The sequence below is a fragment of the Rhincodon typus genome, chromosome 30 (assembly GCF_021869965.1).
Source record: "Rhincodon typus isolate 14 chromosome 30, sRhiTyp1.1, whole genome shotgun sequence".
NCBI lineage: Eukaryota > Metazoa > Chordata > Chondrichthyes > Orectolobiformes > Rhincodontidae > Rhincodon > Rhincodon typus.
The window spans coordinates 12,565,529-12,588,756 of record NC_063361.1 but is presented as its reverse complement, the minus strand read 5'-3'; the positions used below and the strand labels follow the sequence as shown (position 1 = coordinate 12,588,756).

The following is a 23,228-nucleotide window of genomic DNA, read 5'->3' as shown; positions in this document are numbered from 1 at the left end:
CCTTGCAACTTGAACAAACGTCTGGCTGATCTCTCATGTTGAGTGGCAATATGACTACAAAATGGGATAGATATCAAACAGATGTAGCAATTTAAAACAGGCATCTAAAAAGGTTCTGTGGATCATCAGCAGCAACACAATTATAGTCAACTACAATCTGTAATCTCAAGGTCCAGCATATCCCCTACTCTGCCTTATCAGATCGATGAAGAGTGTAGGAGGATGTAGTGATTAGAACGAGGTTGGCCAGGTGGATCTCAGAGTATGAGATCCCTGATTGGGGCTGTTAACTTGGGCCAGAGAGCCGTGGCTGACAGGTATAAATAGGAGTCTTAGAATCATCTGACTCTAGGCTCTGAGCTAGCTGGTACTGTGCACATGTAGATAAAGAGTGACTTGGTGATGGGATACCAGCCTCTGTGCAGTTATTTCAGAGGGCATGCCAGGAGCAGCATTAATCAACTCGTTGAAGCTACAGTACAGGATTATTTGCTTAGCAAACTGCAAAAGCAGCATGTGATAGGAATATAGGAACAAAAGTAGACTATTCAGCCCCTTGAGTTTGTTCCGCCGGTTAATGAGATCATGGCTGGGCAAACTCCATATATATACCTACCTTTAGTCCAAACCCATTAACATCTTTGCTTAACAAAAAAAAAACTAACGACTGATCTAGCATCAACTGCCATTTGTGGATGACTTCCAAACCTCAACCGCTATGATGTGTGTAGAAGTGCATCCTAACACCTCTCCTGAATGGTCTAGCCCAAATTCTCAAGACTATATCCCCTAGTTCTACAACATCCAACTAGTAGACTGAGCTAAATGATCCCACAACCAATACATATCAACAGTCCTGCCACATTCAACTGTGAATTGTGGTGGATAATTAAACAACCAATAGGAAAGGGAAGCTGCACAAACAGCCTCATTCTCCATACAAAGCCCAACATATCAGAACAAAAGACAAGGCTGAAAAACTTTCAATCACTTTCAGTCAGGAGTGCCAAGTTGATGATCCATCTTGGTCTCGAACCCCAGAATCACAGATGCCAGTCTTTAGTCAATTCTATTTATTGCATGTGATACTGTAAAGGCTTTGGGGCCCTGATAATATTCCGGCAATAGTCTTGGAGCATTAGACTTCAGAACTATCTGCATCTTTAACAAGCTGTTACAGCAAGACTATAACATGGAATTTTAAGAAGAAATGTGAAAAAGTGCCCAAATATGTCCTGGCTACAAAATGCAAGAACAATCCAACCTAGCTAATTACTGACTCATCAGTCTTCTCTTGACCATCATCAGTAGTAGTAAGGCTGTTAGTAAGTGTAGTTAGTAAGTAGTAAGTGCTATCAAACAACACTTGTTCAGTAATAACCAGCTCATTTACACTCAGTTTGGGTCTTGCCCAGGCTACTGAAAATTGGTCCAAAATGTGCACAAAAGGAACTGAAATCCAGAGGTGAAGTGTGTGTGACTGCCCATGGCACCTTCTTAAACCTTCCTTTTTGACCATACTTCTGGTCATCTGACCTAACATCTCCTTATGTAGTTCAGTGTCACTATGTTTACTAACAGTCCTGTGAAGATCCTTGCGACATTTAATTCCATTTAAAATGCTACACTGTTCAGGTATCCTTTATCCGCAAGTCTGAAAAACGAAAAGAATTTAGGCCTGAAGATCTTTTGAAAGTGGACCCAAACAGACTTTCAGACATGCTGAGTTTGGGCCCTTTGGGAAGAAAAACTTAGCTTCTAGGTCTGTTTGGACTCTCTGGGAAAATAGTGAAGACTTTTCCAAAGAGTCCGAAAGGACCTATAATGATAAGTGTAGTCGAAAACTGAAATACCCTTTATCCAAAAACCAGTTGGTCCCAAGGTATTGGATAAAGGATTCCTGACCTTAATAAATATATGTTGTTGTTGTCACTACATAGAAATCTATCCTTTGTGCATGCATCTTTATATCAGTTCATTTCTTGAAGTAAAACAATGCTAATTTTGTTACTGCAATATCTTGAGATCATTGAGTGACATGGATTCTTGCTATACTCTCTGTTAGTGGTGGTTGGTTTAGTTCAGTTGGCTGGATAGCTGGTTTGTGATGCACAACCAACAGCGTGGGTTCAATTCCTGCACCTTCTGAGGCACGGTCACCCTCAGATTAAACCAACACCAGTCCTCTCTCTGTGCAGCTCTATGATCTGGTACGACTATGGCAACTTTACCTTTAGATTGTAAATATTCACCCAAAAACCGTCATAAGCTACTGAAAACATATTTCCTGGAAACTCAATGTTGTAATACTGCTTTGCAATAGTTATATTTATTTCTGGGTTGACCTATCTTGAGGAATTAGAGAGTATAGAGGCAGTTACTCAGTGTATAGATGGATGAGAGGTCATTTCATTGAAAAATACCAGATTCTGATGAAGCTTAACAGGATAGACACAGACATTGTTATCCCTAGCTACAGAATCTCAAATGCTAGGGTACAATCGCAGAATATGGTGACAATAATTTGGGCTGAGATGAGGAGAGACTTCTTCCCTCCAGCACTGTAAATCTTTAAAATTTTCTATCCCAGAGGGTTGTGGATGCATCATATATTTCAGGCTGACAGATTTTTGACAGTCAGGAAACCAACGGAAGTGAAGTTGAACAAAAGATCAGCTTTAATTATACTGAATGACACAGCAGGCTCAATAGTTTGTGCAATCTACACCTGTTCCTATCGCTTATGTTAACTGTTCATTTTTATCATTAACAAAGCCCACATTTCTCCAAGCTCCCCTTCCATATTCCTCACACATACATTTTAAATTTCATACATCTCATTTTAAATGTATGCGTACAAGAGGAAACAAGAACACTTGCCCAAAAGAAAGAGTCAAAAAGCTCTCAAGATGTTCAAGCCAACTCGTGAATTGCAGTGTTCATTTGTTGAGAATGGATATTGAAACAAAAGGTTTGCAGGCCTTTGATATAAACTGAAACAACTGTAAATATACCACAAGTTCTATAAAAAAACCTACAAACGCAGAGCTACTTCAGTTGTGAAACTTATTTCAAGAAGATAGATTTTGAACCAATCGTTGTGTAGTAAATACAATTTTTGTGATGAAAACATTCTGCCCCAATCAAAAATTAGGAAACCTGGAATGTTCAAATAGTAATTGATAATTCTGGAAAGTTGGGCAAACAGTATCTGACAGGGAAAAGATATTAAACATTCGGAGAAGTGAAACATTAGTATTTTCTGTTAACCGTATCTCTGTAATCTCCTCTATTCCAGGCCCTAGAACTTCCCCAATTTTAATCATTTCAACACTGGTGGCCAAGCTGCCAAGATCTTAAGCTCTGAAATTCTCACTTTGCTATTCTTTGCTTCTTAACAATCCTCCCTGAGACATACAGAAGTAATTTAATGTGGATAAATGAGGTTATCCACTTTGGTCACAAAAAATAAACAGGAAGGTCAATTACCTTAATAGTGATAGATTGAGACAGGGAAAGATGCAATGAGACTGGAGTGTCTTTGTACACCACTCACTGAAAGTGAGCATAGTTTCAAGCCTCATCAGCTCCAGGGGTGTGCCATAACATTTCTTAACAGGTTGATTTAAAAACATATGCAGATGCAGCAAGTGGTGAAGGAGGTAGATAGTATGTCTTCATAGCAAGAGAATTTGAGTACAGGAGCAGGGATGTCTTGCTGCAGTTATACAGGGCCTTGGTGAGACCACACCTGGAGTACTGTGCATAGTTATGGGTCTCCTTATCTAACGAAGGATGTTCTGGCTCTGGTGGGAATGCAACAAAGGTTTACGAAGCTGATTCTGGAATGGCATTTCATGACATATGAAGAAAGGCTGGATTGGTTAGTCCTACATTCACTGGAGCTTAGAACAAAAGGGAAAAACCTATGAAGTTAGTAAAAGTAGTTTACCTTAGAGCAAGTTTTAGTACCAGACCAGAGGTATTTGAATAAAACTACAAAGAAGTTATTTGAAGCTGAGACCTTTTAAAGATAGCCTTTTCCTGGAGCTTTCATACACCTATCAAATTTTCTTGACTGTGGGTTGAAGTCACACCTTAATAGCTTTATTTTAATTGTAAGAGAAGGTGATTCTTTTCTGGTGCGAGTATTGCACAGGGGGTGTTTTTGGGATTTACAAAGGATTGTTTTAAAACTAATGGAATTATGTTTCATCGAGTTTCAAAATCTCCAAAACTTATGTTTAGTATAAAGAGTTTGGATTTATTCCTTTTACTTTATTTACTTTATTGTTAAAACTAAATGTGCAACATTGTGTGTTTACATTTCAGTGAGAGACCATAATTTTTAAAACAAAAACAAAAATTAATACACCTCCGCCCACCCACCTTCCTGCAAAAATGCCATCCCCTATTCCCAATTCCTTCGCCTCCGCCGCATCTGCTCCCAGGATGAGGCATTCCACTCCCATACATCTCAGATGTCCTCGTTTTTCAAGGACCGCAACTTCCCCCCCTCAGTGGTTGAGAACACCCTTGACCGTGTCTCCCGCATTTCCCGCAACTCATCCCTCACACCCCCTCCCCACAATAACAATCAAAACAGAATCCCCCTCGTCCTCACATACCACCCCACCAACCTCCGGATCCAACGCATCATCCTCCGACACTTCCGCCATCTGCAATCCGACCCCACCACCAAAGACATTTTTCCCTGCCCACCCTTATCTGCTTTCCGGAGGGACCACTCTCTCTGTGACTCCCTTGTCCGCTCCACACTCCCCTCCAGCCTCGCCTCACCCGGCACTTTTCCCTGCAACCGCAAGAAGTGCTTCACCTGCCCCCTTACCCCCATCCCAGGCCCCAAGAAGACTTTCCACATCAAGCAGATGTTCACCTGCACATCTGCTAATGTGGTATACTGCATCCGCTGTTCCCATTGTGGCCTCCTCTACATCGGGGAAACCAAGTGGAGACTTGGGGACCACTTTGCAGAACACCTACGCTCGGTTCGCACTAAATAACTGCACCTCCCAGTCACGAACCATTTCAACTCCCCCTCCCATTCCGCAGACGACATGTCCATCCTGGTCACAACGATGCTACCCGAAGGTTGCAGGAACAGCAACTCATATTCCGCTTGGGAACCCTGCAGCCCAATGTATCAATGTGGACTTCACAAGCTTCAAAATCTCCCCTCCCCCTACCGCATCCCAAAACCAGCCCAGCTCGTCCCTGCCTCCCTAACCTGTCCTTCCTCCCACCTCAAGCCCCACCCCCATCTCCTACCTACTAACCTCATCCCGCCCCCTTGACTTGTCCGTCCTCCCTGGACTGACCTATCTCCTCCCTACCTCCCCACCTACACTCACCTTTACTGGCTCCATCCCCGCCTCTTTGACCGGTCTGTCTCCTCTCCACCATCCATCTTCTATCTGCCTCCCCCTCTCCCTATTTATTTCAGAACCCCCTGCCCCTCCCCCATTTCTGAAGAAGGGTCTAGGCCCAAAATGTCAGCCTTCCTGCTCCTCTGATGCTGCTTGGCCTGCTGTGTTCATTCAGCTCTACACCTTGTTATCTCAGATTCTCTAGCCATCTGCAGTTCCTACTATCTCTGAAACTAATTTATCAAGCCAGGTTTCAGTCTAGGATCTAATTTGTCCAATAATATCGTCATCTGGAATCATAACAATTATTTGATGTGTAGGGTAAACTCTAGTGTTTATATTCTTTGTTAACAAATAGCTTTCATAACATGCTTAACATAAGGTTTGTGAAAGGAGATGTTTCTCAATTTTGAAACAACTTCTAATGTTGCCACAAGGATTTTCATGTATTTCTCTTCTGAATAATAAAATCAACAATCAGTACATTAATAGATTTTGTTCATCTAAACTTAGATATTCAAAAGATGCATTTTGAACAACATATTTCTTCATGTGTTGGCTGGTTGATTTCAAGTTTAATGCTGATGAGTAGCTATTAAATAATGTAATTGTACCTTTGTAACTTTAATACCAATACACAGCAAATTAACCATTGAATTGGATCCTAAACTAACTCTGGAGGGAAAAGTGCAAGATCTTGAGGTAGCAGTTTCATGCCACAAAGAACTGAAATTCCAAAGTGATACAGCTACTTCATCACTGGTTTAAAATTTGCTAAGGATGGTTACCAGCCTTTGGAATCAATTGTGAACTGTAGGGTCAGCAGGAGAAAGGATATGTAGTAACAATGATAGCCAGATAGCAAAGCCCAGAGAAAAATTCCAGCCAAGTCCACTAGGCTAATACTACATATGGAGGGACTGTCTTATGACTATATTAGTTTTGGTGGACTATAGAAGAATGAGAGGCAATGAAACATACTAGAATCTGAAGAGACTTAACAGGGTAGATGCAGAAACGTTGATGAGATTTTGATTCTACAGAATTTAACTACAGCCATTTCATTAGCTTTAATGGGAAATGCTTCAAGTAGTTAACTTTGAAGTTGTAGCTTCTACAACTTTCAAGTGAGGACTTAATGTACAGTACATATAATCAACATACACAGGTACCCATCCTATACATATCTTTATTCATATGTAATTTCTTGAGAAAACCTTGTTATTTTCATAACAATTAAAATTTTCATGCATCTGCTTTGGCTCAGGTAGTGGTAATTTCACCTCTAAATCAGAAAGCTTTGGGTTCCAGCCCCATAATTGGTTTGGATTGCGAAAACTAAGGCAGACATTCCAGTGCATTACAGAGGGTGTACTGCACCGTCAGAGATACAGTTATTACAATCTTTTGAATGACATATGAAATTGAGGCCAATCAAGTGGATGTGAAAGATCTGAGGACACTGTATCAAACTAGCTGCTGCATTTCCTAAGTATAATATGACTGTACTTCTTTGGCTCTAGAGTTCTTGGGGATGGGGGTGGGCGGAAGGTGGTATTCATGGTCGTGAAAGGTGCTATGTAAACGTAAGTTTTATTGACGTTGAATCTACACGTCAGAATGGACATCAACTCCAATATGTTGGGAAAAACGCATGTGTCAAAATCAAAGTTTCTGGAAAGTTTCCTCAGAAATGCAAATATTGAGGGCAAATTATACTCACTGAATGAGCCGCTCCAAATGTTGTAAATGGAACTCAGATAAATAACAGATTATATTCAGGCCCTGCCATGTTCGCTCTGAACCAGTCAGTCAAAAAAACACTTTTACCCAAACTAAGAGTTGCTCCTTCCTCCCTCCAAATCGGGTTTAATCTGCGCTTCAGCCTTTCTTTATGGCCCGGGGCAGACTCCGGAGGGAAGGTGGGGGGGGGGGGGCAAAGCGCGAGGAATGGGGCCCTAATGCGGGCGGATTGAGGGTTTTAAACTGAATTCAAACTGCCACTCACCCGATCCTAGGGGGAGGAGGAGGAGGGCGGGAATCACCGTAGCCAGGCCGAAGCTCCTCTCTCCCTGACTGGGTAAAAAGTTGTACCTTTCTAGCCGCTCCGATCGGCTTCGGGATTTCAAACTTGTTCCACCTTTAGCGCCAACAGCTGCAGCTACGGTGGCCGCTCGGGCTCAGGCAGAGATAAGGAGGGTGCGGTGGGGGGGGTGGAGGGAGGGGGAAGGGGCGGGAAGAGTTGTGCGGGAGGGGCAGCAAGGTGCGGGGGGCGGGGTCTGTGTGAGAATCAACTGCTGGATGGCCACGAGGTTCTTTGAGGTGAGGTGGGGGGGGGGAAAGGGAGGGAACTGGACACAAATTTACATGAAGGGGGCGGGGCCCGCGGGGCGGGGGGCGGAGTCCACGTGGAAGCTGCGGCTCCAACTGTACGGCGGAGGAGGGGCGGGGTCAGTGGGGACAAGGGCGGAGTCAGTTTTGACAGGGTCTGAGGGTAGACAGACAGGAGGCTGGGAGAATACAGCAGGCCAGGCAGCATCTGGAGGAAAGGAGGAGTCAGCGTTTCGGGTATAAACCCTTCTTCAGCAGTCAACGAAACGCTGACTGCTCCTTTCGTCCAGAAGCTGCCTGGCCTGCTGTGTTCTCCCAGCCTCCTGCTTGTCTAGCCTTGGATTCCGGCATCTGCAGTTTTTTTGACGGGAGACTATAACATCAGTGAAGGCGGGGTCAGTGGGGACTGGGGCGGAGTTAATATTTTGACAGAGACTGTATCATTAGTGAAGGCGTGGGGCTTAGAGTGGCAGCAGCAGCGGTGTGTGGAGTGAGTGGGGTCTGGGCCGCCGGAGAAAGGGGCGGGGTCAGTACATCGAGTGCTTTCTGCAGGAGGGTTGTGTCCGGAATTTCAGGCAGGCATCGCCGCGGGCACCTGTTGTTTTTGCTAGGACCCCCTTCCCTCCTACACAAGATGGCGGCGCCCAGTGGAGATCCAGCGGTGGCGCCGTTTGGAGCGTGGCTCAGTCAACGGCTGGAGGAGCTGGAAATTGATGAGGATGTTTATGGTTCGTACATCAACGGAATTTTGCGGGAGGAAGAAAACGAAGAAGAGAAGTCTGAAGCTCTTCAAGCTATATTATCCGCATTTCTGGTGAGTGTAGTCTTGAAACATGGCCTTGTGGGTTTAGACGGAATCTTTCCCCATTTTCATTTTCTGTTAAGAATACTTTCTATAGTTTATTTTTAAATGCATCCCTCCAGTGTTAAAATCGGGAAGCATGCTTATCTTTTCGAGAACTGATGTTGTAATAACTGGAAACGTTTGTAGTAATTCGATACACTGGCTAATTCTGTTCCACCAAACAGTATATTTAGCCATCTGCCCTCACGTAGCTGTCAACCATGTTTATACGCAAATAGACGAAATGTTCCACCAGATCGCCATTGAATCTGAGGCACGTACTGGGCCGCTCCTGAAATTACGCATTTAGCGCTGTTTTCTGTCTTCTGTTCTGAAAACATTTGATTTAAGGGAGAAAAGTTGCACTGCTTATCTAGAATTTTAAATTCATTTGTTGGATGTGAATCGTTTCTCGCACTGTTCAAACAATTGATTTAATTTCTATGGCTTTCTTCAGAATTCTCTTTAGGGCTCTATTCTGTATCTGTGATTCAAATTAACTGTAGGCGGATTCTAAAAATGACGAGGTTTGCAGAGTAGATTTTCTAAACTCATGGGGAGTGTAGAAGTGTGGTACCAGTGTCTGAAACATTGTGATTTACGGGTAAACCATCTTTTTACGGCAGATATAAATCAAGATTAGAGTCAGTGTCATTCAGCGCGGTAACGGGCCACTTGGCCCAACTCATCATGGCGACCAGGTTTCCTAAACTCAACTAGTCCCATCTGCCTGTGTTTGGCCCATATCCCTCTCAGCCTTTCCTATCCATCTACCTGTCCAATAATACTACAGTCTAGTAATTGTACAGATAAATGACTGGCCACTTGGAACAGACACATCCAATATATTACTGGCGAGTGCTTGGATTTTGATCCCAAGGCAGTGAAAGAAGTGCCAGAAAGTTCTATGTCAGGATGGTGTTTGGCTGAGGGCACAAGTCAGTGGTGCTGTTCCATTGTGTCTGCTGCTCATGTTCTTCTAGGTGGTAGAGGTTGCATACTTGAAAGATGTAGAAGGAATCTTGTTGAGTTGCTGAATAGCATATTTATGCACATCAGAATTGGAGGTTGCACTGTGAAATGCAAACAAACTGCTTTTCCTGGATGGTGCTGAGGTTCTTAAAGTTGTTAGAGTTGAACTCAAACAGGACAGTATTCTATCACACTCCAGCCTCTCAGATGACAGGCTTTATTCACTGAGGCATTCCTGGGCTCAGTATCAAGTTCCTTGTTGTGAAATTATACAACTATCCTGGTAAATTCAAAAATAGTCTCTCATTGCAATCCAGTTTTTAAGAGACAGAAATACAGACAGTCATAGAAACAGGCTCTTTGGCCCACCATATCTATGTGGCCCAACAAACACCAAGCTACACAAATCGCATTTCGTCCGTAACCTCCTGTGCCCTAGCATTTTAAATGCTCATTGAGATGATTCTTAAATGTTGTGAGAGTACCTGTCTCCACCACCCTCTCAGGCAGCATGTTTCATATTTCTACCATCCTCTGGGTGAAATCATTTTCTTAAATCTTATCTGAACCACTTGCTCCTCACCCTAAACTTATGCCCTCGGGTCTTAGATGCATCTGCCACGGGAACAAGGTTCTCACGATCTACCTTTGTCTAATCCTCTCAATTTTATATGCCTCAATCCAATTCCCCCCTCAGCCTCACTGCTTCAAAGGAATACAAACCTAGGCTTTCCGATCTCTCTTCATAACTGAGACTTTTCATAGATTAATAGAGAGATACAGCATGGAAACAGGCCCTTCGGTCCAACCAGTCCTTGCTGAATATAATTGGAAACTAAACTAGTTCCAACTGCCTGCTCCTGGCTTATATCTCTCCAAATGTCTTTTAAACCTTGTTATTGTACCTAACCCGTATCCACCACTTCATCAGGAAGTTCATTCCACATGCGAACGACCCGTTGTGTAAAAGAAAAAACAAATTGCTTCTTATGTCTCTTAAGTCTCTCTCTGTTCACCTTAAAAATGTGCTCCCGGTCTTGAAATTTCCCCATTTTAGGGAAAAGACAACTACCATCAATTCTATCTATACTCCTCATAATTTTAAAAGTTTCTTTCAGGTCACCTCTCAACCTGTGCTCCAGTGAAAATGTCCCAGCCTATCCAGCCTTTCCTTATAACTCAAACCTTCCATACCTGGCAACATTCTGGTAAATCTCTTCTGAACCCTCTCCAGTTTGATAATATCCTTCCTGTAACTGGGTGACCAGAACTGGACACAGTATTCCGGAAGATGCCTGACCAATGTCCTGTAGGACCTCGACATAACGTCTCAACTCCTGTACACAAAGGACTGAGCAATGAAGACAAGTGTGTAAAATGCTGTTTTAAGCATCTTGCCTATATGTGACACAAACTTTAAGGAATTATGTACCTGCACTCCTAGGTCGCTGTGTTCTCCAACACTACCCAATCCCTACCATTAATTGTATAAGCTTTACCTTTGTTTGCTGTACAAAAATGGATGTATCCAGACTGAACGCCATCTGCCATTTTCAGCCCATTGACCCATTTGATCAAGATCCCTTTACAATCTTAGAAAACTTTCTTCACTGTCTACTATGCCACCAATTTTGTTGTCACCTGCAAACTTACTTACCAGGCCTTCAATATTCTCATCCAAATCATTTATATAAATGACAATCAAAAGAGGACCCAGAACCGATCCCTGTGGAACACTGCTGGTCACAGGGCTCCAGTCCAAAAAGCAATCCTCCTCCACTAGTCTGTCTCCTGCCATTAAGCCAATTGTGTATCCAATTGGCAAGCTCACCCTGAATCCCATGTGACTGAACATTGAGGGAATTGAAGGTTATGAAAAAGTATTGTTTTCCTGGTGATATCTTGATCACAAATTCAATGACATATAAGAGCTACAAAAGTTTAATTGTTGTGGGAGGTTCTGTCAGGAATAAATGAACCCCTAGGATCACCTGCATATGATATAAAATATTAATCCAGGTCTACCTATTTTCATGGTGGCAGATTTCATACTGGATAACGCACGTTACTTTTCTAATTTCTCCCCACAGCTCATGCCCTCTCTAATCTGAGCTCAATCATGTGACCAGTTACAGCTTACTCAACCCCATTTCCAGGATGCTTCTGACCAGCAACTCCTCTTGGGCCAATATTAGATCATTTTGTAAATTATTTCCCCTTCTCATGTCGTGTCCCCTTCCTCTTCTGAATGCCCGATGACAAACAGCGCACTGAAAAAAAAAAATCTCTGCCTTTGCAAAACTCTTATTTCCAGCATGGGTGAAGGTCTGAATATTAATGAAGATGATTATTGCCAGGCACTTGTGTGACATAAATTCGGTAGCAGGTAATATTTTGGTCCAGGTCTTTTCTTTATTTGCTAATGGGTTCTGTGCTAGGCCAGAAGTCATTATCCATTCCTAATTGCCCTAGAGAAAGGGGTGAATAGCTGCCTTCTCAAATCATTGCAGTCTTTGGGTGTATAGGGACATCCAGACTGATGTTAAGGAAGTTCTGGGGATTATGGGCCAGAGACAGTAAAAGAACAGCAATTATAGTTGCAAATCATTTATGTTATGTGGATTGAAAGGGAATGTGTAGATGGTGGTGTTCCCAGGCATCTGCTGCCCTTCATCCTTCTAGGTGATTGTGGTCACAGCTTTGGAAAGTGCTGTCAAAGGATCCTTGGTCAGTTCTTTCAGTGCATCTTGCAGATGGTACAAACTGCTGACACTGAGCATCCCTGTTGAAGGGAGTGAATGCTGAACGTGATGTATGGAGTGTCAGTTAAGCTGGCTGCTTTAACCTGGATGCTGCCAAGCTTATTGAGTGTTGTTAGAGCTGCACTTAGCCAGGCAAATGAAGACTGTTCCGTCACACTCCTTGATACCTTTTTTGATGGTAGTGGGCTTTTGGAGGTCAATCACCCATTCTGGAATTCCTAGCCCCACAGTATTTGTATATCTCGTCTTGTTTCTAATTTTGATATCAGTTTCTAGTCGGTGGCAGCTGATAGTCGGGGATTCAGCGATGGTAATGCCTTTTGAGCATCAAGGGAAAATGGTTGGATTAGATGATATTTGCTACTAATCTGCCCAAGGCTGGATTTTGTCCAGGTCTTGTTGAATATGATTATAAACTGTTTCTTTATGTGGAATTGCAAATTGATCTGAATACTACACCAAAGTTCCACTACTTGATCCTTCAAGTAACAAAGTCAAGAATGAAAAAACTTGAGAGTTAGGCACAAGTTGCATGAACCTCGTGAGAAATGCCTACTGTGGTGTGCTGAGGCTGCGTAATAATTCTGATATTAGTCAGTCATAGTCTCCTCATGCCGGCATTTGAACTTTTGTCGTCCTTGTTTTGAACAAGGCTGTCTCAAAGTCTGCAACCTTATGTTCTTAATAGAATCCAAATGGTGAACAGTTCATTAGTTCATCAGCGCTGCTTCATGGAATTGTTGATGACCTTTATTGATGATTGGAGAAAAGTATTATGGTAATTTTTTAGGTTGATTTTGTCCTTCCTTTTTTGTGGGCAGAACATATCTGGGTATTTCATTCATTGCCAGAACATGATAGCTAGAAGCACAGTCTTCACAACATGCATTATGTTGGAAACAACTGCTTTTGCTCGTAGTACCTTCACAAAAGGCCAGACCAGTTTTGATCCATATACATGACTCTGTTTGTTAATCTTGAATTCATTGCAAATTTTTCCTCTAACATAAACACATACATCTGAAATTCTCCTGTTGTTGTTGTTACTTTCAGGATGAAGATTCTTTGGCAGCCATTTGCAAAGACATAATTCAGAAGTGGTCTGAGACCACAAACAGTATCACACAAGAAAAAAATGTTGAAGGTAAAGATTGGGATAATCTCGATGTCCAGTAATTGCTGTATTTTTGCATATTTTAAATGCATAAAGTCAATTAATTGGGTGAGTATGCTGTATTTATAAATGTTAGATATTACTATGAAGATAATTTGAGAAGGAAGAATCTTTGTTTCTGTTGGTGTTCTAATTATAAAAGTTTAATATCTAACTGGAGTTCTTCTATTTTTTTTTTAAGATGAAGTACATGCCATTGCAAGTATGATTGAGAAACAGGCTCAGATTGTTGTGAAACAAAAAGATGCTTCAGAAGAGGAGAAATCTAGGAAAGCTGCAGTTCTTGCACAGTATGCAAATATAACTGACGAGGAAGAATATCCTTTCTGGTGCTGCTTTTTGGGAAGAAGAGTTAAGATTTATTCAGTGGAATTGTTTTCCTGACATTGATTTGAAAGACTAGGCTTGCTCTTTTTTCCATCCTTCCTCTCCAGTAAAAGAACAAAGACAAGCATGGAAATCAATGAATATTGTTAGTGGGTACAAGTTTAATTGAATAGTTCAATGTTTTTTTTTAAATGCAAAATCATTTGGAAGACATTGGATAAAAGAAACTTTGAGAAGAAGGAAGATGAATGAAGGTAATGTTCGTAAACATAGGTCGTAATATTACTGCGGTGCTAGATCTTTCCTACTAATGTCTTTAATATGAATGAAGGAAGTGCTATGGTCAAAACTAGGTCAAAAATATAATATTTCTGTATTGTTTAAGAAGTAGACATGATGAAATTAAATCCCTTTCTGTTTCTGGCTAACCTGCCTCTTTCAGCTGACATTGTGAAAACCACTTTTCTGGCATTAATGTATTGTGATTTATTACAAATTGGCAGTTGCTTTGAACTTCGTAAATAATCTACTAATTACAAAGCACTTTTGGACGTCTTGAGGATGCAAAGTCAAAGCCTCAAAATTCATATTTACACAGACACCCTCCACTGCCTCTGTTTTCTTGCTTATCCAGTGTCTACAATTGGATGAACAGAAATTTACTGCAACTAAATATTGGGATGACTGAAGTGACTTTCTGGTTATCTCCACAATGTTTGTTTCTTAGCTGTCACCGCATTCTGTTCATCGCCACTCAAAAGGCTAATTTGCCTGGCTGGCCTCTTGGCTTATATCCTCTGCAGACTTGAGATCATCCAAAACTCTGATACTAATATTCTATTGACAGGTATGGGTTAAATGAAAAGAAAGGAGAGATTTAATGAGGGAATTCCAGAGCTTATTAGACGGGAAGATAATAAATCCATGTTTTGTACAACAGTTAAAATAATCTGGAATGCTAAGTGACCAGAATTAGCTGAGCCCCCATCTGAATTGTGGAGTTGGAGGAGATTACAGAGGTAAGTAGGGCCGAAGCCATGAAGGGATTGAGAATTTTAAAAATGGAGGCATTGCTTGAGTGGGAGGTATTACCAATCTATGAGCACAAGGATGATAGATAAATGGGTTTTAGTGTGAGTAAGGAGAAAATAATTGAGGCTAAAGGCAACATGACTGGGGGTCTAGTAACAGATGAACCAAGGTCGAGGCCGTGTAACAAAAATGGAAATAGATGGTCTTGGTATTGACTTGGATGAGTGATCAGTAGCTCATCTCTAGATCATATATGGCACTGAGGTTGTGAACAGTTTTTGGTTCAGCCTCGTTGCCAGCAAGAGAGATGAAGTTTGAAACTTTAGAGTCTGGAGACCATAGCTTTATCTCCCTGGTGTTTAATTGGAGAAAATTTTATGCTCACTACTGAATGTTGGATAAACAATCTGATAATTTAGCAACATTGGAACAGTTGAAAGAGGGAGTGATGGGAATGAATTGGGTATTGTCAATGTGCATGTAAAAATTTCCATTTTGCTTCACAGATCACTTTGTAGAGAGGATCCTGAACCAACTGCTGAGAAAGTGATCTGGGGAAAATGGCATGAGGGAGGGAACTCTTTGCTATCTCTCCTTTTGGAGGGAAGCACATGTCTGCTCAGTAATGAAGAGGCTGAGATACCATAATTCCAATCCCCGCAATATTCCAGAAAGAATAAATCTGGTCCTCTTCCTCTGAATTCACTTACTCAAGTGTTATCTTGGGGACCCTGTCTTTTCTTCATAAAATCTGGAATGAAAATATGTATTTGTCACATAGCTTTGTATGTCTTTCATTGGCCAATTAGCCATGATAGTGTCCTTCAATTTTTACTGGTTGGACATTTCTTAAAATCCCTCCCATTTACCCTGTATCAAACGTAGTAGGATTTTAACCATTAATAGTGAACAATCTGTTTATGTAATTTGCTTTTCTTTGGATTCTTATCAATTGATACTATTAATACTTGTTTGACACTGACATTTTGTAACAACGTCCTGATTAGATCCATGTAGAATCACTGACTTTGCAAAACAAAACCTTATGCTCGGTGTTAAGCTTAATTTGTGTCTTTTTCATAGAAATTTAGTCAAAAGTAACTCATGAGACTAAATCAGTGTTTAGAAAGTGGCTTACACCATCTATTTCTCATGGAATTTGTCTTTCTTTTAATATCCACAAATGTGTTGCAAACCTAAAGTAAGTAATACCTTTATACTCCTTAAACTTTAGTAAATTTCACAACTTAAATCAATTAAGGTAATATTTTAACAGTTCTGTTCCATATAAAGCGTGAGAAATATTACTGTACAGTAAAAGAATCAGTGAGCAACACGTTGATCACAAGGGGTTTTAGTCATGTAATCAGTATCATTTGTTTTGATTCGTAAATATCTTCATCTTCATCTACAGAATTTGCTTTCTTGTGTCATTTTGAAGACCCTGCCTCATCACTTTGCGCAGTTCAAAACGTGATGATACTTCCAGTCACACTGTCATTTATAACTGTTCCTTGGGCATTCTGGGATTAAATCACCTATTATTGTGCTAATTTTAACACTTGTTTTAATAGTCAGATCTGTTAAAAGTGCTTTCATCCTCATTCTGTATGTCTTTAATCCTGCCATTGTACAGATGCCTGCATGTAGTATCTGGATTTTTTTAAACCCAAGCGTCATTGAGCCCTCTATCTTGTTGTAGATATTTTAAATCAGTCTGTACAGACAGATTTCAGTGATGATTATACATCTGCACCAGTCATTCTTCTGTCACCTGAGTAGAATTGACAACTTATGCCAAATTATGGGTACATTTGTGTGTCTTAGTTCCACTTGGAATTGACTCGATACTGACCAAACTGGTATTTGTTTATGGAATGTTTTATTATCCTACTTTTGATTTTAATCTTTTTCCCTGAGGTCAAGGGACTGCAGGTTAATTCAAGTTAGCCTCTTTGCTTGGCTTACTTGTTTTCTCTTTGTAACAAATCTCTTGAAGTTACTTTCTTTGGGAATGATTAAGTAAGATTGCACAGTGCTTCTGTCTGTTCATTCCTGCTATCATTTTTAAAAAAAAAAAAAAAAAAAATCTGCTGATGTGAGAAGTGGAGGAGGATAATGAATCCTACATATTCTGGAACAGGGAAAGGTGGATATTAATGAAACTCAGTCTAAATGCAGTTTGGCCATAGATCGTGTATAAAAAATCAGTGATCAAATCAACAGAGTAATCCAACTGCTGATCATTTGTTGATGTTGTTTGTTGCTCGCAGCTTAAATTTTTAGTTTCTTTAACTTGAGCACTGAAGATGAAGAAGCCCATGGAACAAGTGGATCATTTAACTTTGAAGACAAATGTATCCTTTTTCTGATGCATTTATCTTGAGATCTTTTGTTAACAGATTATGATAATTTAGTCATTCTTAATTTGCAAACAGGTTATTACTGTATCATTCAAAACAATGCATTTTCTTGTTTTTTTTTTAACTAAAAAGTACAACTAATTGCACAAGCTATTGAAGGTTACTGTGGGGCAACAATATTAATTTCTGTATTTAGGAAGCCATTTATAATTGTATAAAGTTTATCTTTACAGTTTTTTAGTAACTTGAAAAATCTGCTGGTACTCTACAGCAATAACAGGTTTTACAATTTATCGTATGAGTTCTTCATGTTCTGACCTCAATACCCACCAATAACTATGATCAATAAAGTAGCCTAAAGCTCTGGTTATTTTTCTTGTTGCTTTGATAGATCCCACCTGCAATAGTAACAGTTTCTAATTGATTAGTCTCTTTTTAAACTAGTTATTTAAAAACAATTGCTTGGAGTAAAGATCTTTATCTCATTTGCAGTTTTAAGTCAGTACAGAATAATCTTGACCAATTCTGTTTTTTGTAAACCAATCATATTAGAAAAAGCTGCTCCAGCCATTGTGCTAACTTCTAAATTGAACTGCTGCAGCCAATAGAATGTACTATATGGTGTACTTAATAGACCACCAACCAATGGGAGAAACAGAGGATTGCAGTAAAGTTACTGAGAGGTGAAGGAATAATGCTTTTGGGGGACTTTACTCTGAATGCCCCTTCCACACTGAGTGTAGGGGGGACAAATTTGTGAAGTGTAAGTAGGTGATTTGCTTGACGAGTACATTTTCTGCCAGAGGAGAAATAGAATTGTGGGATGTGAGAAGAGCACAGGAGTAGATTGCTTTTCAGAAGAGCTGGTGCAGACTTAATGACTAAATAACCTCTTTCTGTAGTGTGTTATTCAAATACCTTCTGTATGTACAAGTTTTCATGCATTGCATGACTGTTGTGGTAGACTTCTAATTTTTCAAACATGTCCAAACTGTGAATATGGATCTTCATGCCTAAACAGTCCAATATGGGACTTGCATGCGTGTCCACAGAACTGGTGTTCATATTGTTTTTGGTGGTTAAGGGAACTTCTGCAGTAGCACCACCCCTAACCTTCCTCTAGGCAACTTGCAGTTGGAGGTTCAGTCCTTGAAATGTGCCGAAGCAAATTTAATTGCAGGCTTCTAGGTCTGTTAGTTAGCTGCAATGCTTTATCTAGGGAAGATAGTCTGCAGTGCACTATGTTGTAAGGCATTTGTTTTGGGGTGTACTTTATCATTTGCACTTGCCCACCTTTGTCATTTTTCCAGACATGATCCCTTATAGAAGTTCTGCTTTGAGGTTATGTAATCACGCACGAGGCATGATCTGTTCATCTTAAGTTAACTTTTCTGAGCCCAGCCTCATTTTAAAAAAAACCTCGTTTGTAATGTTGTCCTGCTGTTATATTTACATGATGGATAGTGTAGATAATTTAGAGCTCTGATGTGCCTGTCATTGTCTTGTGTTCTTTAACAAGATTAGCACTCATTAGTAATTACCACTCATCAAACAAGTTTGCTTAACGAAAAAATTGGTCAGTTGGAGTTGCAGTCTAATAAACCTTCCTTGTTCTGCCTCCAACCTGTTACATCCTTCCTGAAATAACAAGATGAATACATCAGACAATACTCCAGATGTGGTAACACTGCATCTCTGTTTTTCCTTGTTTTTTTTTTAAATGATTGTCCTGTATTGCAGAGAACTTGGACAGGTGTTGACTTGGCAGTGTCATTCCAACTTGCTTTCCAAATGTGATATCTGCTGGTGATGGAAGGCTCCTGTCTAAAAGCCCTTAGGGTTAGTATAATTAAGATTAAAAATCCTGTTTTATTGCCTTGCACTTCATACTTTTGACAGTGCAAGTTATTGCTTGGCAGGGTCACTAGATGTGGAATAATGTGGTTAAGCTAGCACTTGGATTATGTCCCATTTGGCGCACATTTTTCTAAAACGTCTGTCTGTACTTTGTGTCTCACAATCACATATGACCTCTTCAGCTATCTGAACAGACTGGATTTTGCACTCATTGTGTGCAAGGAATCAACGGAATCTCGTTAGGGTGTTTCTTCATGCTGCTGTGATTGGTGACTGAGTCTCCCACATTTTCACTGTCTTATCAGTGTTGTGGTTAACGTCTGGCTGCTACATAATATCGTGTGCCAGACGTCTTATTTGCTCTGTGACCAGTTGTCACTTTTTTTGAGCTAAATGTGGATGTTGTCCAAGTCTTGCTGCACTTGAATATGGGACTATACTTTGTTGATATTGTTAAGACAGTGTGTCTTGTCAAAGAGTTTTGGGTACAAAAGTATGTTTCTGTTGAGATATCTAGTTCATGTAGCGTGTTACGCTACAGATCAAAACCGGAAATGACAGTAGTCACCATAACAGACCGGACAGTATAAATTCCAAGCGGAGTAGAATAACATCGCTTCATCGGAGGCTCCACTGATGATGTCACCTATCATGGTAACGAAACATCTGAACAAAAACAAGCCAGCTCGGCGAGCAAGTCAACAACCTCCTACCTATTTCATATCTAGATGGAGGAAAACATCTAAAAGTGTACAGCACTTGTTTCATGCAAGGCCATCCTTGTGTGATAACTTTTTCCATTGTGCCTTCAGTTGTGGATCATCTGTTTTTTTTCCTGAAGCTGGTTGCATTTGTGCTGATCAAAATTCATGCAATTGACCTTGAGCACGTCTTCTACCTTATTGTCCACTCGCAAGTCTAGTGGAATTTCTGCATTCATGTTTAGATTTGGTAATCTACTGTGTGTGAGAGAAATATTTTGCTACCAGGTTTGTAGCAGAAGTTACTGTTGGCTATCTCAGTGGTTTGTACCAAATTATTTACAATGGCTTTCTTTGAACTGCTCAAACAGGTATGTCTGGAATCTTGTGACACCTAATATGAGAAAAAATGCTTCACACTCTTGGAATAATTGAGTTGTGCTTGTAATTGACTTTGGTCCTCGTGTGACAGGCCTGAAGTGTTCACTCTGTGCAACCCCTCCGATTGACTTGTCACTTTTACATTACAACTACCATAGATATTTTTTAATTGACCTGTTCAGAGATCTTATTATATACCTCTGGAGCAGATCAGACTTCAATCTGGACCTCCCAGGTCGAGAAGTAGAGACACTAGCACTATGCCACAAGAGCCCTGCTACAGGTACCATTTCGAAGCTTAAGCCTAACAGCTGATGAAAAGGAATTATGGATTAATATACAGTCTACACATTTGGAAAATGGGTCATGCCAAAATAGGTGTTGCTTTCTATCAAGCCATTCTGCGTTTATCTTCAAGCCCACCAGAGATTATATTTACATTTTTTGTAGACTTTATTTGGTTGGTGACTGATGCTTCTCCAAGTTGTATGAACTGGTGTTTAAAAGATGGGAAATCCTTTTCGTTATTTTCCTCAAAACAGTTTTCGTGCTTGTTCTTGCTGTATCCCAGGATGTTATCTTGACTCTTGGAAGATGTTATTACAAAGTTTCAACTGCGGAATGGGGCCAAGTTGTGCAGCAAAATTTAAAGCAATAATAGGGTTCTTAAGTTTGACAACAGGCCAAGGCATAACTTGCAAGTTTATTTAGATACAAATACAGAAAATGCTTGAGAAAATCGACAGGTCTAGCAACATTTGGAGAGAGACACACCATAAATGCTTCAAGGCTGATTTGACCCTTCTTCAGAATCATATCCTAAGTTAACCTGAAGTTGCCAAGAAAAAATCAAATGGATCTCACCTGTTTTCGAGCAGTTGTAATGCTAAATCTTGAAATTATTCTATCAGGTGAACCTTCCTATTGTTATGGCATCAGGATCCCACTGCCCCTATCCTCAAACACTTGCTAGCCTTCAGTGTGAAAGGGCGTTTATTATGAGTATGCTAGCTCTGGTGTCCTGGAACCAATGGTTTTTCGCGTGCTATGCCAATTCAATATATACATCTGAAAAGCCTTTTATAATTAATTCTTTGCTGGCTAGCCTGACATTATTGCCTATTCTTAATTGCCCTTAAGGTGGAGCTGCTTTCTTGAACCACTGTTTTGGGAGGGAGCTCCAGGATTTTGATCAATCAGCAGTCAGAATGACAATATATTTCCAAGTCTGGGTATTGAAAGGCATGGAGGGGGGTATTTGTAGGTGGTGGTTGTATTCTCAATTATCTGCTGCTTAACGCCTCTTTAGATTGTTGTGGTCATAGGTTTGGAATGTGCTGTCTCAGGAGCCTTAGTGAATTTCTGCAGTGCATCTTGTCAACGGAACACCCCTGTTGATACTATGCATTGCTGATTAAGCAGGGTATTGCTGAGCAAGTCCTGCATGATAGCACTGTTGATTTTACTGATATTGTTGCATTGCCTTGTCTGTTATATGAATTTAACTAAAAAGAGGTGTTTTGATAGGGTTGCCATATCTGCTATGGGCAAATTGGATGTTGCTTGGTCACCCATCATGATTTGTATGTAACCTGACATCATACAGGCAGGAACCTAATAAAGCATACAGAAAAGTGAAAATTATACTTTGGGTTTGATCAGGAAACTGTGTTTTTAATACAGCAGGTTAAATTGTGTGTATCTTCAGTATATCTATAATAAGGACATTTCTACTGAAGTGGGGCCAAGTTCTGCTTCTGTGACTTCAACATAGGTTCTATTTTGTTTTCTTTCAGTTCTCCTTTTTCAAAATAATTTGTAAAAGAGGTAGTATATTAAAAATCACCTTAAACTTATCAGTATGATGGTAACAATGTCAGTCAGTTGGAATAATTCCTTAATTTAATCCTAGCTCTTTTCAAAAACACAAATGTTGAAGCTGTTCTTGTTGCGAAAAAAGCAGAAAGAGAGAAGGCTCGGGGAGATGCACAAAAGAAAAAGGAACAAGATAAACTACAGCGAGAGAAAGATAAGCTTGCTAAACAAGAAAGAAAAGAAAAGGAGAAGAAGAGAACACAAAAAGGAGAACGAAAGCGATAGATTATTTGAAAAACATTAGACTGGAGTGTGCAGTTGTTCAGAACTACAAGTTTACATCCACAGGTAATATGAACTGTGAAACACCAATGACTTTTTGGCAGAGTGGGGGTGTAGAAAATCTTTCTTCATAAAATGCCGAACTTTTGTGAAGTATTGTGTCAAAATTGAAACTTCAAGATAGGTTACTTGTGTATCATGAACTGTTTAATTAGGTATTTCAAATTTGTAATGTGTTTCAGTTGTTATCTAACACAAATAAAAATAACCTACACAGAAGAAATTAATTGAAACACACTACAGCAGAACCCCTTCAGTGAAGGAAGACGTTTATTGGTTTGAAATGTACCTAAAAATTAAAAACACAACTTTCTGGAGATCTAGTATTGACTTTCTTTTCTCAAGATATTTTTATAGCTGGCTTCTAGATAGTTTTAACAATTCTTGACTGAAATTAGAACATCACTTCCATGGTGGCAATACCTGTGAGAGAGAAAGAGTTAAGGTTTCAGGTCTGTCACAGATAACGCTGTTCCTCTCTCCACAGATGCTGTCACACAAGCTGAATATTAACTATCTGTTTTGTTTTCAGATTTCCAGCATCAATAACATTTTGCTTTTGTATCACTTTTACTTTTTGTCTTTTAGAAATGATGTACTTTCTAGCACTGAAACAGAAAACATCTACTGAACTTATTTGAACTATCATTTGCTTTTTGGAAAATAAAGTATTTTTCATTTGTAAGCATTATCATTTTATTCATAATAAATTTATCATCTTGTAAATATGATACTTACTACTCGAAGATTGCCTTTATAACAGGTTGAAGGAAGGAGGGTCAGTACTGATGGACCCCGACTGTATGGTTGGAGGGTCATGGGGGTGGGGGCTGGAGTTCAACGCTGAGGGAGGTAAACCGGATAAACACTTGAAAGGAAGCATGTCTACGTCTGTTGGGAAACAACAGTCAGGATAGAAGGACTTGGAGCCTGTAGAGCC

At 40.2% G+C, this 23,228-nt stretch overlaps 2 protein-coding genes across 2 annotated transcripts in view; one reads left to right on the top strand and one right to left on the bottom strand.

Annotated features, from left to right (window-relative positions):
* Nucleotides 1–7,558, bottom strand: part of LOC109918301 — a 43,197-nt gene extending 35,639 nt beyond the window's left edge. Inside the window, exon 1 of the mRNA XM_020518214.2 lies at nucleotides 7,482–7,558. The gene's annotated coding sequence lies outside the window, so the exon portion shown is untranslated. The remainder of the gene's footprint in view (nucleotides 1–7,481) is intronic.
* Nucleotides 7,559–7,848: 290 nt separating this feature from the next.
* Nucleotides 7,849–22,973, top strand: ccdc43 (coiled-coil domain containing 43). Its single transcript, XM_020518212.2, has 5 exons — nucleotides 7,849–8,532; nucleotides 13,350–13,440; nucleotides 13,652–13,787; nucleotides 17,134–17,186; nucleotides 22,044–22,973. Exons 1-5 carry the CDS (start codon nucleotides 8,353–8,355, stop codon nucleotides 22,229–22,231), a joined length of 648 nt encoding a protein of 215 aa, XP_020373801.1. The 5' UTR covers nucleotides 7,849–8,352; the 3' UTR covers nucleotides 22,232–22,973.
* Nucleotides 22,974–23,228: the final 255 nt, after the last annotated feature.